Here is a 16,088-nt window from a genome sequence, read left to right as displayed (position 1 = left end):
TGCCCAGGGAGCAGTGTGTGGGCAGGGTACCTTGCTTAATGATACCTCAATGCTACCTTGGCAGTTCAGGCTTTGAACTTGCAAATCTTCAGTTGCGAGTTTACTTCCTTACCTGCCATGCCACCACTGTGGGGAAGCACAAGAAACAATGTTTGCACAAATGAAATTAAATAGTACCATGATTGCTCTAAGTATCACATCATCGGGATACCTTTTGACTACAGGTGAGCACTGTCACTGTGTGCTCTAAGATCCCACATCTGTGACCAACAGACATGCAGGTTGGCACTCAAGATCAATAGATCATTAAACCTTTTTATGACCTTTCAGAGAGCAGTTACGCAAACCAGGAATTCACTGGGTGGGAAGGAAACTTAGAAACAATTCTAGTCCCACTCCTTTCTTAGGCCCAGCATACACGACAATGCTTTTCTCTAAAACCCGTTAGTGGTTGAGCTTATTGTCAGGACCATGCGGCAGAGTCAACATTGAATAACAATGCTGCGAATCGAGGCAAACTTTTGCTGTTCATATGGAAAAAATTACCAGTTCCAGAAAATAACTGTTCTGGGTCCTCTGAAACGCTGCCTCCATTTTTGTCTGGATGGGGCCTTACTGAAACACCTCTGCCAGCTGGTCAGCGGTCTCTACTGGGCTATCTGAGTTCTCAGTAGTTGCATCCATTACATCAAAGTGGACAAAAATGTTGTTCAGTTTGTCTGCAAGAGCAATGCTGTGGATATTGGACTTTCTGGAACTGAACTTTTATTTTTAAACCAAGGAGACGGTGGTGACATGCAGGTTGGCACTCAAGATCATTAGAAACCCCTCACACCTGCTGAACTCTGCCTTTGAGTTGCTCCCTACCAAACGCTGGCTCTGATGCCTCCGACTGGAGGACACAGAGTAGGAAGGTCACCTTTGTCCCCAAAGCTGTCCAGACATCCCTCCAAAATAACCATCATCACCTCACACTCTCCGAACCCCCACCCCCAACTCAATTCTACTCAGATTTGAGGTTCTAATTTTTTCACTTTTTAAAATTATGCACCTTGCTGCTTCTGTTATGTATGGTTATTTAATCATTGTTTATAGTACAATATACATACATTTGCTATTGTGTCTCATATGTTGTGTCTAATGTAACACTTATTGTATGTGTGATCTGCTCCACTGCGCCTTTTAAATTGCCCCTCAGGGACAAATAAAGATCTGTGAACTAAACTGAACAGAGCATAATTTCTGCTAATGGTTATGTCTGCCACATTTGTAGTTAGTGTCATTCATGGTTTCCTGATAGTAAAAAGCCTGATGTGTTTCAATACAGTTCTTTATATGAAACAGAACTCCACTCACCTGAATATTCTTCATCATCCAACTCCTTCTTCACAACAATTCCTGTTGGTTCCAGTATTTTACCACAGATCAGAGATGCGATTGAATCTGATGATTTTTCTGGTTTAACATCTATGACAAAGATACAGAGAAAATGACAATCACAGCCTATCAGCTCATAATGAAGTCAAAAATTAACTTATTATTCTTCACTTTCACTAGACCCACATCTGTGATTGTGAACACAAATGAATCACCATCCTGAAGAAAAACAAACTTGGGAGGGTACGGATTTAGAAGGCGACTTTGAATAAAATAAAAAAAAAAGAGAAGGGCTAAAATAACAAACGTGGTGCTCTTCCACGAGGGCACTGCCACAGCTAAGTCCCCAAGAGACAAACTAACTTACCAAATCAACAATTCCCACCAGTGTACCCCACAACTCATTCCACACCAACAAAAACTCGGGGAGCTGACCACAAACACAGAACCAGGACAAAATAACCAGGAGCCCCAATTTGTCACGTCCCCCTAGGGGTTAAAGAAACTTAACAAAGATGTGGAGAAGAGGAGGTCTGATGTTAGACACACAACCAAACAAAACGTACAGACGGTGCTTTAATTTACAGTAAGCTAACAGGTACAAGACAACAGCAAACTCAGCACAGCTAACCAACATCAGAACAGCCTAAAGGAAGCAGTGGTCCAGAGGAGCTCAAACACGCCCAACAGTTAACAAAGAAGAACCATAAACACACACACAAAACTGCAGTCAGAGAGAGGCGAGTAGACCTGAGCCCAACAAGTGCAGCTTTTTAAAAGCCTGTACTTTTTTTTTTTTTTTTAACACACCTCAGACTTTTGTAATTGCAAAAAGATAGCCTCTGTTCCTGCATCTATAAAACACATTACATTTATGGCATTTGGCAGATGGCTTATCCAGAGCGACAATGTTACTATAATGAATTAATCATTTTAATCATTAATCATTTTATTCACTCTGTTATAGTTTTCTTAACCAAGTCAGACTATAAGAATGTTACAAGTTAGTCTAACATAAGTCCCCTGTCAATGAAAATTTCAAATTGTTAGATTATTTGACATTTATATGAGTTCACCTAGCCTGTCTATGGTCCTGCAGTGGTTAGAAATAGCGATAGAGACCTTTTGGCCATTCTGCTTTGCCATTCAGAGAGCAGCAGCTCAGACAATCAGATCTGAAATTTGTCCAGTTAAGTCATCATAAGGAGAAAGGTTACCTTCTGTTTCTTATGCTTGGTATATGGTACTTGGTATATGGCCAGTCCCAAGATGGCGGCAGAGAGAGAAAGCAAAAGCGAGGCTGTTTCCTAGCTGGGCTAAGGAAACAGCCACACAAACCACCAGTAGTTACAGGGACAGCCCCCCTGGAGACACTCAGGGTTAAGTGTCTTGCTCAGGGACACAATGGTAGTAAGTGGGATTTGAACCTGGGTCTTCTGGTTCATAGGCGAGTGTCAGACTGTACTCAGACTGGGACATTTTTGAACAACCTGACCTGGAACGCTGGACTGACAGTGTACTGTGCCACATCAAGACCTGCGTGGACACTGTCACAGTGAAAGTGAAGTGATTCTTATTGTGATATGGTGCAGCACAGCACAAGGTGACACAATGAAATGTGTCCTCTGTATTTAACCAACACCCTTGGTGAGCAGTGGGCAGCCATGACAGGCGCCGGGGTAGCAGTGTGTGGGGACGGTGTTTTGCTCAGTGGCACTTCAGTGGCACCTTGGCGCCGGAAACCTCCCGGTTACGGGGCCACTTCTGCTAAGCCACCACTGCCCCTTTCAGCAAACAACCTGAAGAGAGCAGTCAGGAAGGTCAAGAGGGACTACAGGAGGAGGATTGACATCACTGGACAGCAGGCAGGCAAGTTTGGGAGTGAGTCCAGCACCTCACCAACTACAGGCTGAGTCATGGACCAGGTGAAGGTGATGCCTCAATGGCAGAGGAGCTGAACCACTTCTTTGAACATTTTGAGCAGGAGTCACCAGAGCCTGCTGTTCCAAATGAAGCAGCAGCAGCTCACAGCAACTTCACCCCCACCCTTAAGGTGGTGGAACATGAAGTGAGATGCTCGCGCCAGGCTATAAACCCCAGGCAGGTCCCACTGGTGTTTCTGGACGTGTGCTGAGGAACTGTGCAGATCAGCTGGCCAGAGTCTTTACAAAGATCTTCAACCTGTTACTGTCCGAGGTGTCTGGTTTTTTATTTTGGCAGCTTAAGTGGCACTTTATTTATGTTTTTTGTGTTAATAAATAAAAAAGGAACTATAATTATAAAAGCTCAAGGAGCAAGATGTTTCTTGCTAAAGATGTTCACTTCCTAAAGATTTTAGTTCTGTTTTTAAATAAAGGGTTGGAAATGAATGTCTTTCTTGTTTTTATATATATATATATATATATATATCAGATTCACCAATTAATCAACAGATTAATCAATTATTTAAAAATCGTTAGTAGCAGCCCTAATCAGAAGGTTGCCGGTTCAAATCTCCAACCACCAAGCTGAGGTGCCACTGAGCAAAAATTCACTCACTATCTGAAATGCTTACATTTTATTTCACTCACCTGAACGAATCACATCATGCAAGTCCTGCTTCTCATCCTTCACTGTTACTTCCACTGTTTCAACACAATCCACAGGTGTGATGATATCTGATTTCTTCAATTTCCACTCTGTATGCTTGTCAGCCTTTTCTTCAGTATGTAAATGTTGATGATGTTTGAGTTGATCTAATGTTCTAAACCATTTAGAGCAAAAAGTGCATTGGTAGGTATTTGCAGTATGTGTACTCTTGTGTCTTTTAAGGTCTGATGTTTGTGCAAAACTCTTCCCACATTGTCCACATTGGTAGGGCTTCTCTCCACTATGCGTCTTTTCATGTCTTTTAAGGTCTGATGTTTGTGCAAAACTCTTCCCACATTGTCCACATTGGTAGGGCTTCTCTCCACTATGCGTCTTTTCATGTCTTTTAAGGCGTGATGCTCGTGCAAAACTCTTCCCACATTGTACACACTGGTAGGGCTTTTCTCCAGTATGTGTACTCTTGTGAATTTTAAGTTCTGATGCGTCTGCAAAACTCCTCCCACATTGTCCACACTGGTAGGGCTTCTCTCCAGTATGTGTCTTTTCATGTCTTTTAAAGTATGATGCTTCTGAAAAGCTTTTCCCACATTGTACACACTGGTACGGCTTTTCTCCAGTATGTGTCTTCTTGTGAATTCTAAGGTATGATGCTAGTGTAAAACTCTTCCCACATTGTACACAATGGTAGGACTTCTCTCCAGTATGTGTCCTCTTATGTGTAATAAGGCTTGATGCTCGTGCAAAACTCTTTCCACATTGCACACATTGGTAGGGCTTCTCTCCAGTATGTGTTCTTTTGTGGTTTTTAAGGTGTGTTGCTAGTTTAAAACTCTTCCCACATTGTACACAATGGTAGGATTTCTCTCCAGTATGTGTCCTCTTATGTGTAATAAGGTATGATGCTTGTGCAAAACTCTTCCCACATTGCACACATTTGTAAGGTTTTTCTCCAGTATGTGTCCTCTTGTGGTTTTTAAAGTTTGATGGTTGTGTAAAACATTTCCCACATTGTTCACACTGGTAGGGCTTCTCTCCAGTATGTGTCCTCTTATGTGTAATAAGGTTTGATGCTTGTGCAAAACTCTTCCCACATTGCACACATTTGTAAGGTTTTTCTCCAGTATGTGTCCTCTTGTGTTTTTTAAGGTATGATGCTCGTGTAAAACATTTCCCACATTGTACACACTGGTAGGGCTTTTCTCCAGTATGTGCTATCTTGTGAATTTTAAGATCTGATGCTCGTGTAAAACTTTTCCCACATTGTACACACTGGTAGGGCTTCTCTCCAGTATGTGTCCTCTTGTGTATTATAAGGTGTGATGCTTCTGCAAAATCCTTCCCACATTCTTCACACTGGTAAAGCTTCTCTTTAGAATAATTTCTCTGACGTGTTTGATGGATCTTCACTCGTCTTAAACTGTTGTCATACTTGTTGAACTGGTGCAGCTTTTCTTCAGTTTTCTCTTTACACCTTTGATCAGCAATTTTGCTTTCCTGATCTGTAAAATCAACCAATTTAAAAGACATGCTTGAACTTGATTCATGAAATTACATGACATTACATGACAAGCAATTGTTTTGGACACAATTGGTGAATAATAAATTGGATATTGAAAATTAAAGCATTTTTGTCATTGTGATACACAGCAGCAATGCATACGCTGAAACAATTAAAAGTGTTCTCTGTATTTAACCCATAACCACAGTGCGTAGCCATGAAAGATGCCCAGGGAGCAGTGTGTGGGCAGGGTACCTTGCTTAATGATACCTCAATGCCACCTTGGCAGTTCAGGCTTTGAACTTGCAAACCTTTGGTTGCGAGTTTACTTCCTTACCTGCCATGCCACCACTGTGCGGAAGACACAATGTTTGCATAAATGAAATTAAATAGTACCATGATTGCTCTAAGTATCAGATCATTTGGGATACTTTTTGATTACAGGTGCGCCAAATTATTTTCACAAATCTAATCATTCTTGGAAAGATTCCATATGGGGGGGGGGGGGGGGGGGGGGGGGGGGGGGGGGTAGTTCAGATGATCTATACAATATATATCATTTTGGGTGTACTTGCTTATATCAGGTTCATTCATTCTCCAAAACAGTCTTATAAATAAATACATAAATAAGGTGTTGATGACCTTAAAATCAGTTCAGTGGATTTCACTGCCACACAAGATTGTACCCTGTGACTAAAAGAACAATAAGACAAGACAATAAAACACTAGTAATTATAGAAAAATTGTAAAAAATTATTTGAATGCACCATATCTCAAAGTTGATCAGTTTATTAATATAATGCCACTTGAATGCAAACTTTGAAGAAATCTTGAAGTGCATGAATATATATTAGATATTTATTTTTCAGAAAATAAAAATTTTTCAAACCTTTCAGAGAGCAATTGTGAAAACTAGGAATTCCCTGGGTGGGAAGGAAACTTCTAGTTGAAACTATTCTAGTCCCACTCCTTTCTTAGGCCCAGTATACAATACTTTTCTCTAAGACCCGTTAGTGGTTGAGCTTATTGTCAGGACCATGCGGCAGAGTCAACATTGAATAACAATGCTGCGAATCGAGGCAAACTTTTGCTGTTCATATGGAAAAAATTACCAGTTCCAGAAAATAACTGTTCTGGGTCCCCTGAAACGCTGTCTCCATTTTTGTCTGGATGGGGCCTTACTGAAACACCTCTGCCAGCTGGTCAGCGGTCTCTACTGGGCTATCTGAGTTCTCAGTAGTTGCATCCATTACATCAAAGTGGACAAAAATGTTGTTCAGTTTGTCTGCAAGAACAATGCTGTGGATATTGGACTTTCTGGAACCGAACGTTTACTTTTAAACCAAGGAGACGGTGGTGACATGCAGGTTGGCACTCAAGATCATTAGAAACCCCTCACACCTGCTGAACTCTGCCTTTGAGTTGCTCCCTACCAAACGCTGCCTCTGATGCCTCCGGCTGGAGGACACAGCGGAGGAAGGGTCACCTTTGTCCCCAAAGCTGTCCTGATATGCCTCCAAAACAACCACTATCACCTCACACTCTCCCAACCCCCACCCCATTTTTTCACTTTTTAAAATTATGCACCTTGCTGCTTCTGTTATGTCTAGTTATTTAATCATTGTTTATAGTATAATATACAGAAAATTGGTATTGTGTGTCATATGTTGTGTCTAATGTAACCGTTCTTGTATGTGTGAGCTGCTCCACTGCGCCTTTTTAAATTGACAAATAAAGATCTGTGAATCGAATTGAACAGAGCATCATTTCTGCTAATGGTTATGTCTGCCACATTTGTAGTTAGTGTCATTCATGGTTTCCTGATAGTAAAAAGCCTGATGTGTTTCAATACAGTTCTTTATATGAAACAGAACTCCACTCACCTGAATATTCTTTATCATCCAACTCCTTCTTCACAGCAATTCCTGTTGGTTTCAGTATTTTACCACCGATCAGAGATGCGATTGAATCTGATGATTTTTCTGGTTTAACATCTATGACAAAGATACAGAGAAAATGACAATAACAGCCCATCAGCTCATAATGAAGTCAAAAATTAACTTATTATTCTTCACTTTCACTAGACCCACACCTGTGATTGTGAACACAAATGAATCCCCATCCTGAAGAAAAACAAACTTGGGAGGGTATGGATTTAGAAGGCGACTTTAAATAAAAAAAAATTTTAAAAAAGAGGGGGGGCTAAAATAACAAACGTGGTGCTCTGCAGTGAGGGCACTGCCACAGCTAAGTCCCCAAGAGACAAACAAACTTACCAAATCAACAATTCCCACCAGTGTACCCCACAACTCATTCCACACCAACAAAAACTCGGGGAGCTGACCACAAACACAGAACCAGGACAAAATAACCAGGAGCCCCAATTTGTCACGTCCCCCTAGGGGTTAAAGAAACTTAACAAAGATGTGGAGAAGAGGAGGTCTGATGTTAGACACACAACCAAACAAAACGTACAGACGGTACTTTAATTTACAGTAAGCTAACATGTACAAGACAACAGCAGACTCAGCACAGCTAACCAACATCAGAACAGCCTAAAGGAAGCAGTGGTCCAGAGGAGCTCAAACACGCCCAACAGTTAACAAACTGCTGTGTATCACAAGTGACGTTCACTTTAATCTTGAATTGTTTGTGTTAAGTTGTTTTGAGTTCTGCCATTTGTGCGCATTGCAAGACATTAAAACTTTTTTTAATACACCTCAGACTTTTTTAATTGCAAAAAGTTAGCCTCTGTTTCTGCATCTATAAAACACATTACATTTATGGCATTTGGCAGACGGCTTATCCAGAGCGACAATGTTACTATAATGAAATAATCAGTTTTGGTTCACTAGGAATACAATTATTTTATTCAGTTGGTTATAGTTTTCTTAACCAAGTCAGACTATAAGAAAGTTACAAGTGAGTTCTAACATAGGTCCCCTGTAAGAGAAAATTTCACATTGTTAGATTATTTGACATTTATATGAGTTTCCCTAACCTGTCTATGGTCGTGCAGTGGTTAGAAATGGCGATAGGTGTAAAGAGAGCTTTTGGCTGTTCTGCTTTGCCATTCAGAGAGCGGCAGCTCAGACGGTCAAATCTGAAATTTGTCCCATTAAGTAATCATAAGGAGAAAGGTTACCTTCTGTTTCTTATGCTTTGTATACGGTACTTGGTACATGGCAGATAGAGAAAGCAAAAGCGAGCCCCACACTTAAAAAACTCTAGGAGAGTTTAAATGAATTGGTCTATAATTCAAATTCTGACTGTGATCAAGATGAAGTTTTTAAACTGGGGTCTGATGACTGCTACCTTCAACGAACTTGGTATGTGGCTGGTGCTAAGCGACGATTTAATCATTGTAAGGATAGGAATTAAAAAATATTTATAAAATCGGTGCTACTTGCTTAAGGAAACTTGTAGGAAGAGGTTCTAATACGCAAGTACATTGATTTGATGATTAGGTTTGAAGCATTCTAATTGGTGCTCTGCTATTTGAAGATTAGCAATAAAGGTGGTCATAAAATCATTGCTACTATGATGATATTGAGTGATAGTATCCATGTCGGTCTTATTCCAGGTTAGTTTGGCTACAGTATTAAACAGGAATCTGGGATTATTTTTGTTCTTGTCTATTAAAGAGGAGAAATACGTCGATTTCAGTATTTCGCAAAGACAATCACTTCACTTCTTACTTCTGCATCCCTGCCACATCAACACCATCCGAGCAGCTGTTTTTGTACAACAGGCAACACAGACTCTAAGAAAAGAGCGAGCCTGAGCCAGGAGCATGTGGACATGCACACATTTTTCATTTTTGCAAGTGTCTGAACAAAGGCAGCGAAAGAAAGTGTGTGTGTGTTACATTTTCTGATTTGTTTTGTTCTGGCAGCTCAGGTGGCACTTTATTTTTTATTTGGCAGATGTAAAGTATACATATTCATGTTTTTGTGTTAATTCATTTTTTATTTATTATTATTATTATAAAAGCTCAAGGAGCAACATGTTTGTGCACTTTCTAAAGATTTATTTATGTTTTAAAAGGGTTGGAAATGAATGCCTTTCTTGTTTTTATATATATTTTTTCTGATTTCCCAATTAATCAACAGATTAATCAATTATTTAAATTGTTATTTATTAAATTATTATTATTATTATTATAAATTATTATTAGCAGCCCTAATCAGAAGGTTGCCGGTTGTTGTAGCTGTGCATGCATATTTCGCGCCGATAGGGCTCTTTACAGAGTGCCTCATATTTCAGCCTTACTTGGCAAATATGATTTATCAACAAAAAAGGCCTTCTGACAATATGAGGCACCCTGTAAAGAGCCAAACTTCCCATCACTTGTTCCGGGGAACAGAGCGGTCACTCAAATTCCTGCTGGCCAATGAGGAGAAGCCCCGCCCACACAAGAGAACGGTGCCAATCTTTGGCATAGTCCCTCCAATCTTTTTGACTCCACTCACCTGAATATTCATCATCATCCGACTCTTTCTTCACATCAATTCCTGTTGGTTCCAGTATTTTACCGCAGTTCAGAGATGTGATGGTATCTGCTGATATTTCTGGTTTAACATGTGTGCTGCTCTGGTCTACACTCCTCAGATCAGCAGGTAACAGAGACAGACTGGGATCCATCTTGGGACCTTGGAATGAAGCAGAAGGTTATTTCAACAATCATCTTATCACCAATAATAATTGATATTACATAAAAACACACAGTCACCTTTATAAATGATTCCCAGGAGATTCCTCAGGTACAGCTAATTTTACAGCGAACACAACCAACTCCAGCTTCTCTCTATTCACATAAAAAGGCTTGTAGCTCATGTGAGCTGCTGCAGTCTTTTACAGACAATCACAGCAGAGTGTTTTCTTATTTAAATGTGATTGGTGATGTTGGAAATGTGTTGGATAAAGAACAGTGAAGAAAAAGTCTCCACATTAAAAGTGAATGATCCCAGACATCAGTCTGAATGAGCATTTAGCTGCTAACGTGAAACTACTTTAGCATAACTGTATCTGTTGCTGTTAAACCTGTTCACCAGCCCGCTGGACACAAACTACTTACATTTAAGCTTTTTAAAAAAACAATAAAAAGTGCAAGAAGAACATTTGGAAGTCTGACCAGAGTATGTGTGTAGAGCGAGTTTAAATCAGCCCGCTCCTCCCTCACCAGACCGCCACTTTAAACAGTCCAAATAACACGCGTTTTTACATTTTATTACATTTTATGTGGAATAAAATTACTTACCAAAACGGATCATTTACGTCAGCAGGGTGACTCGCGCGTGCACTTGTTTGTGTTTTACTTGGTTTTCCTGCAGATGTAAACAGAAGCAGATTCGTCACACGGCAGCAGATTCGCCAATTTCAGAAAGCGACTCCAAGTGGGACAGGAAGCTTCTTCTTCTTCTGGTGTTGTATGGCGGTTGTCACCTTAATGGTGCATTACCGCCACCGACTGGACTGGAGTGTAGATCGGGATGTATGCATTTATTAATATGATGGGTAAAGAGGGGAAAGGCCATAAGGGCAAAAAAGACCTTGAGACCTTCAAGTTCCTGGGCACCACCATTTCCCAGGACTTGAAGTGGGAGACCAACATCTCCTCCATCCTCAAAAAGACCCAGCAGAGGATGTACTTCCCGAGGCAACTGGGGAAGTACAGTCTTCCACAGGAGCTGCTGATCCAGTTCTACACTGCGGTCATTGAGTCTGTCCTGTGCTCCTCCATCACCGCCTGGTATGGCGCAGCCACTAAACAGGACAGGATCAGACTGCAGCGGACTGTGCGGACAGCAGAAAGGACCACTGGTGCCCCCCTGTCCTCCATCCAGGACCTGTACCTCTCCAGATCCAGGAAAAGAGCAGAGAGAATCTTCTCAGATCCCTCACACCCTGGTCACAGGCTCTTTGACCTGCTGCCCTCTGGCAGACGTTATAAAAGCCTGCAGACCAGGACCAGCCGACACAAGAACAGCTTCTTCCCCCTCGCCATCTCCCTCCTAAACAGCAGAAACTGTAAATCACCTCCATCATTGCACACTGCACTTTATGTACACTTGTATGTGCTTGCACTTACTTGGCCAATAAATACGATTCTGATTCTGATTACAATAATGAATTACAATTAACATAAATATTAACATTAATCTGACCCTCCATCTAATGGGAGACTTAGGTTTGTCTCATTAAAGTGAAGTGATCGTCACATGTGATACACAGCAGCACAGCACACGGTGCACACAGTGAAATGTGTCCTCTGCATTTAACCCATCACCCTGAGTGAGCAGTGGGCAGCCATGACAGGCGCCCGGGGAGCAGTGTGTGGGGACGGTGCTTTGCTCAGTGGCACCTCAGTGGCACCTTGGCGGATCGGGATTTGAACTGGTAACCTTCTGGCCGCTTCCTTAACCGCTTGGCCACCACTGCCCCCAATAAGATGGAGCAAGCTCCTTTGCCAACTCCCTGTTCTAAAAATCCGCTTAATATGTAGTCATTATCTTCATCGCTCTCTGAATCCTGCTTCACTTTATAGTGAAGTGTCCCCCCCTGGCATTGCCCCACTATTTGAGATATTCTGCATTTGTAGATGAAACATTTAAACTAATAATTGAAGGTTGTAAAATAACACATTTTCAACAGGCTAGATTTTGCTGGCTACTAACTGTCAGGATTGGCTTCAGATGGAGACATCACCTGTGCCCAATGCAGAGGGTGGCTCCGACATTTTCGTGAACCCTTTAGTGGACCTGGCAACTGTTGGGACAGTGGTGGCCTGGCGGTTAAGAAAGTGGCCACGTAATCAGAAGGTTGCCAGTTCGAATCCCGATCTGCCAAAGTGCCACTTAGCAAAGCACCGTCCCCACACACTGCTCCCCGGGCGCCTGTCATGGCTGCCCACTGCTCACCCAGGCAAATTTCACCGTGTGCTGTGCTGCTGTGTATCACAAGTGACATTCACTTTAATCTTTAATTGTTTGCGTTAAGTTGTTTTGAGTTCTGCCATTTGCCACACGCCTTCGGGTTTACATAAAATGTTATGTGATGTTATCTTCTTTTTTTATTATTATTACAAGAAAATAAAAACGTTAAGATCCCCTCCCCCCAAAACAGCTAATTTTGTCTCTTTGTGATCAGGGTACCATACCCCTCATTACCCCTGTTATTCGAACTATGACTGGTGGTTCATTGCAAATGCTGAAGCACAAAATACAAACCCAGATTAAACAAGTAAGAAATGTAAGGTCTGGCAAGATTGATAGATATAGTGAACGTATTTTTTTTACATTTTGTTGTTATGGGTGGGTTGTAGTAGCCTAGTGGGTAAGACACTCGCCTATGAACCAGAAGTCCCAGGTTCAAATCCCACTTACTACCATTGTGTCCCTGAGCAAGACACTTAACACTTAAGTTGCTCCGGGGGGGACTGTCCCTGTAACTACTGACTGTAAGTCGCTGTGGATAAGGGGTCTGATAAATGCTGTAAATGTAAATGTAAAAGTTATGTTACAGCCTTATTCCAAAATAAATGTCATTTTCCCCCCTCAGAATTCCACACTATACAACACCCCATAATGACAACATGAAAAAAGTTCACTTGAGGATTTGGCGAATTTATTCAAAATAATAAACTTTTTTTTTTTTTTTTTTTTTTCCTTGACATGTTTATTCAGTATTTACAGATAGATGTACAATCACTTTAAGGTATTGTGACTTGAATTTCACTTCAAAAATACAGAAACAACTTAAGCAATAAAAACAAGTCTATAAACAAAAAGAATACACAAAAAAGAATTTAAATAATACCATAGTAGAAACATGTCATTTATAACACACATATATACACACGAAAAAAACCCAACAGAACCAAGACCATTCTTTATAAAAAAAAATTTTATATATAGATATAAAAATATAACCATCGCAAAACCCTAATTGACACACAAAACCATTTCTCTCACATTTGGAGATAAGTGATCTAAAAAGGGAGACCATATATTCTGAAAGCTATTTATATTATCCCTAAGCACAGCCGCCAGCCTCTCATGAGGCAGGACTGCAAAAATCTCTCTATACCATTGTGTGACAGAGGGGGGAGTATTTTTTATCCATCTAATAAGAATACACTTTCTTGCCACAAGTAGTAATTTGTCTAATAATCTATAACTTTTGGCATCAAGTTTCAGTGAAGTTGCTTGTCTTTTAGACGGGAGCCCAAAAGAAAAAGTCCAGGATCCGCTTTCAGTTTTATCTTAAGGATGGTACTGATTTCATGAGCAACAAAATTCCAAAATCTTGAGATGAGCCTACACCCCCAGAAACAGTGAAAGTATGTCCCCAGCTCTGTGTGGCATTTAACACAGAGAGCCGGCACAGAGGAATCAATCTTATTCATTAATACTGGCGTTATATGTAACCTGTGTAAAATCTTATATTGAGTCTCTCTAAGCCGGTTACAAATAAAAGTGTATCTGACACTTTTCATAGCCTCCTGCCAGTCATCGTCTATATAAACATTACCCAGATCTTCCTCCCATTTCCGGGCCACCGTGCTCAACAGTCCAGAGTCATTAGCATATAAAAAGGAATAAAATTTAGAAATAAACTTTTTTAAAGTACATGTATAAAAGTCTAACCTGTCTCTGCCTGGTGCCAATACTCTTGCCAAGCAGACATGCCTCTGACATGCCGGACACCAGACATGTGTTTGTCATAGCCATAGTCTTTTTCTAGAGCTTGTTTTCAGTTCACAGCAGGAAGTGGAGCCATGTCTGCTGGTGTTTGGAGACAAAGCACCTCAGGAAATGTCCCAGCTGTTGGTTGTCTCTCTCCGCCTGGCCGTTGGACTGCAGGTGGTACCGATGAGATGGCAGAATGCCTCTCAAACAGCTGAGACAAATTGGGGACTCGAGTCAGACACGATGTCCTGAGGGAACCCGTAATCAGAAGGTTGCCGGTTCGAAACCCGATCCACCAAGGTGCCACTGAGGTGCCACTGAGCAAAGCACCGTCCCCACACACTGCTCCCTAGGCACCTGCTATGGTGCCTGTCATGACTCAGGGTGATGGGCAGAGGGCAAATTTCACTGTGTGCTCTGTGTGCTGTGCGGCTTTGTATCACAAGTGACAATCACTTCACTTTAAACAGCTCACGGTCCTCCATCTCGTAACAACAAGGATGGACCGCGTTGTGACAGGACAGCGCTGGCGCCCACTTCTGATGCGTCAACCTCAATGATGAAGAGGTCAGAAGAGTCAAGATGCTGTAGAGTAATTTGAAGGCTTGGATGGCGTCATCTGGAAAGATCGTGGTGAGAGCAGGGGCACTGTGACTGTAATGTAGCCTTGGATGAAGCTTCGATAGAAAACCCAAAGCATCGATACATACCATGTAGACATGGAGAAAAGGTTGATTTTATCCTTACTACTTATTTGTTGAAGTTATACATTAAATCTACATTATGTGGCGCGGCTGAGGGGAAGAAGATACAATTGTGTGAACAGGGAAGGTGAACGAGATCGGCAGCATGTCAGCACGCTTGATATAGACAATTTGAGTGATGAAGCCGCACCGTAGGAGATTTTTCTCTGACTTCATTATTCGTTTCAAGATGCAGATAAGCACAGGAGACACATTTTTATGGAAAAAAAAAGTCATGCTACTCGGGTAGATGCATTCGAATTTTTGTTCTACGATTTTTTTTTTGACTGGACCATTTTGACTCTTTTCGTTTTGTGGGTGGGCAGAGCTCAGAATTCTTGATCTATGATTTTCTACTTCTTTCATTTACATTTCTTATCTAGAGCAACTTACAATCAGTATTTACAGGGACAGCGCCCCCCCCTGGAGACACTCAGGGTTAAGTGTCTTGCTTAGGAACACAATGGTTTTAGATATAAATAAATCCATATATAGTATTAAAACTACATAAGTAACTGTTGCAGCTGCTTTAGCTTTGTGGGTAGGGGCCATGACGCTACTGCCTCCAGTTTCTTGGGCTCCATGGCCACACCCTGGGATGAGATGGTGAAGCCCAGGAACGTGGTGGAGCGCTGGTGGAAAGCACATTTCTCCAAATTACAGTACAGCAAGCAAGCAGTCTATTGAGGACTGCTGTCACATGCTGGAGTTTCAAGTGACAGTGAGTGGATCAGGATGTCATCAAGGTAGGCGTACACCCACCACGCCAGCATACGTCAACAACGTTCTGCGTGGCTGCCCACTGCTTACCAAGGGTGATAGGTTAAAAGCAGAGGACACTGTGTGCTGTGCAGTGTTTCACAATGACAATCACTTCACTTTCACTTTATTTATTCCGAAAATGTAATATAAAGTTTGTGTGTTTGTTTATTCTACTCCTGTAGTATCGAATATTACCGTCCTCCTGAGAAGAAGGCTCAGATTAATAATCTTAATTTCTATGAAATTTCAAATTCAGTGTTCTAATAAAACTTTTAAATTCATACCAAATCAAGATGAACTCACAGCTGAATATACATCGAATATACAAATAGTGTTGATAAAACGAACACACGCGATTGTTTCGTTTCATTTAATGATTCATGTCTTACTTAAAGTTGCTTTCTGAAATTGACGAATCTGCTGCCGTGT

At 41.2% G+C, this 16,088-nt stretch overlaps 2 protein-coding genes across 2 annotated transcripts in view; one reads left to right on the top strand and one right to left on the bottom strand.

Annotated features, from left to right (window-relative positions):
- Positions 1 to 16,088, top strand: part of LOC114785464 (zinc finger protein 493-like) — a 478,845-nt gene that overhangs the window by 326,853 nt on the left and 135,904 nt on the right. The gene's annotated exons all lie outside the window — the stretch shown is intronic.
- Positions 2 to 9,991, bottom strand: LOC114785767 (zinc finger protein 883-like; the record flags this gene model as incomplete). Its single annotated transcript, XM_028972344.1, has 5 exons — positions 2 to 126; positions 1,357 to 1,467; positions 3,948 to 5,465; positions 7,348 to 7,458; positions 9,937 to 9,991. Coding segments are annotated over 5 exons (1,821 nt in total), but the record flags the coding sequence as incomplete, so codon positions are not given.

The sequence above is a fragment of the Denticeps clupeoides genome, chromosome 3, assembly GCF_900700375.1.
Source record: "Denticeps clupeoides chromosome 3, fDenClu1.1, whole genome shotgun sequence".
Classification (NCBI taxonomy): Eukaryota; Metazoa; Chordata; class Actinopteri; order Clupeiformes; family Denticipitidae; genus Denticeps; species Denticeps clupeoides.
Note: the sequence above shows the minus strand (reverse complement) of the source record. Positions and strands in the feature narration are given on the sequence as shown.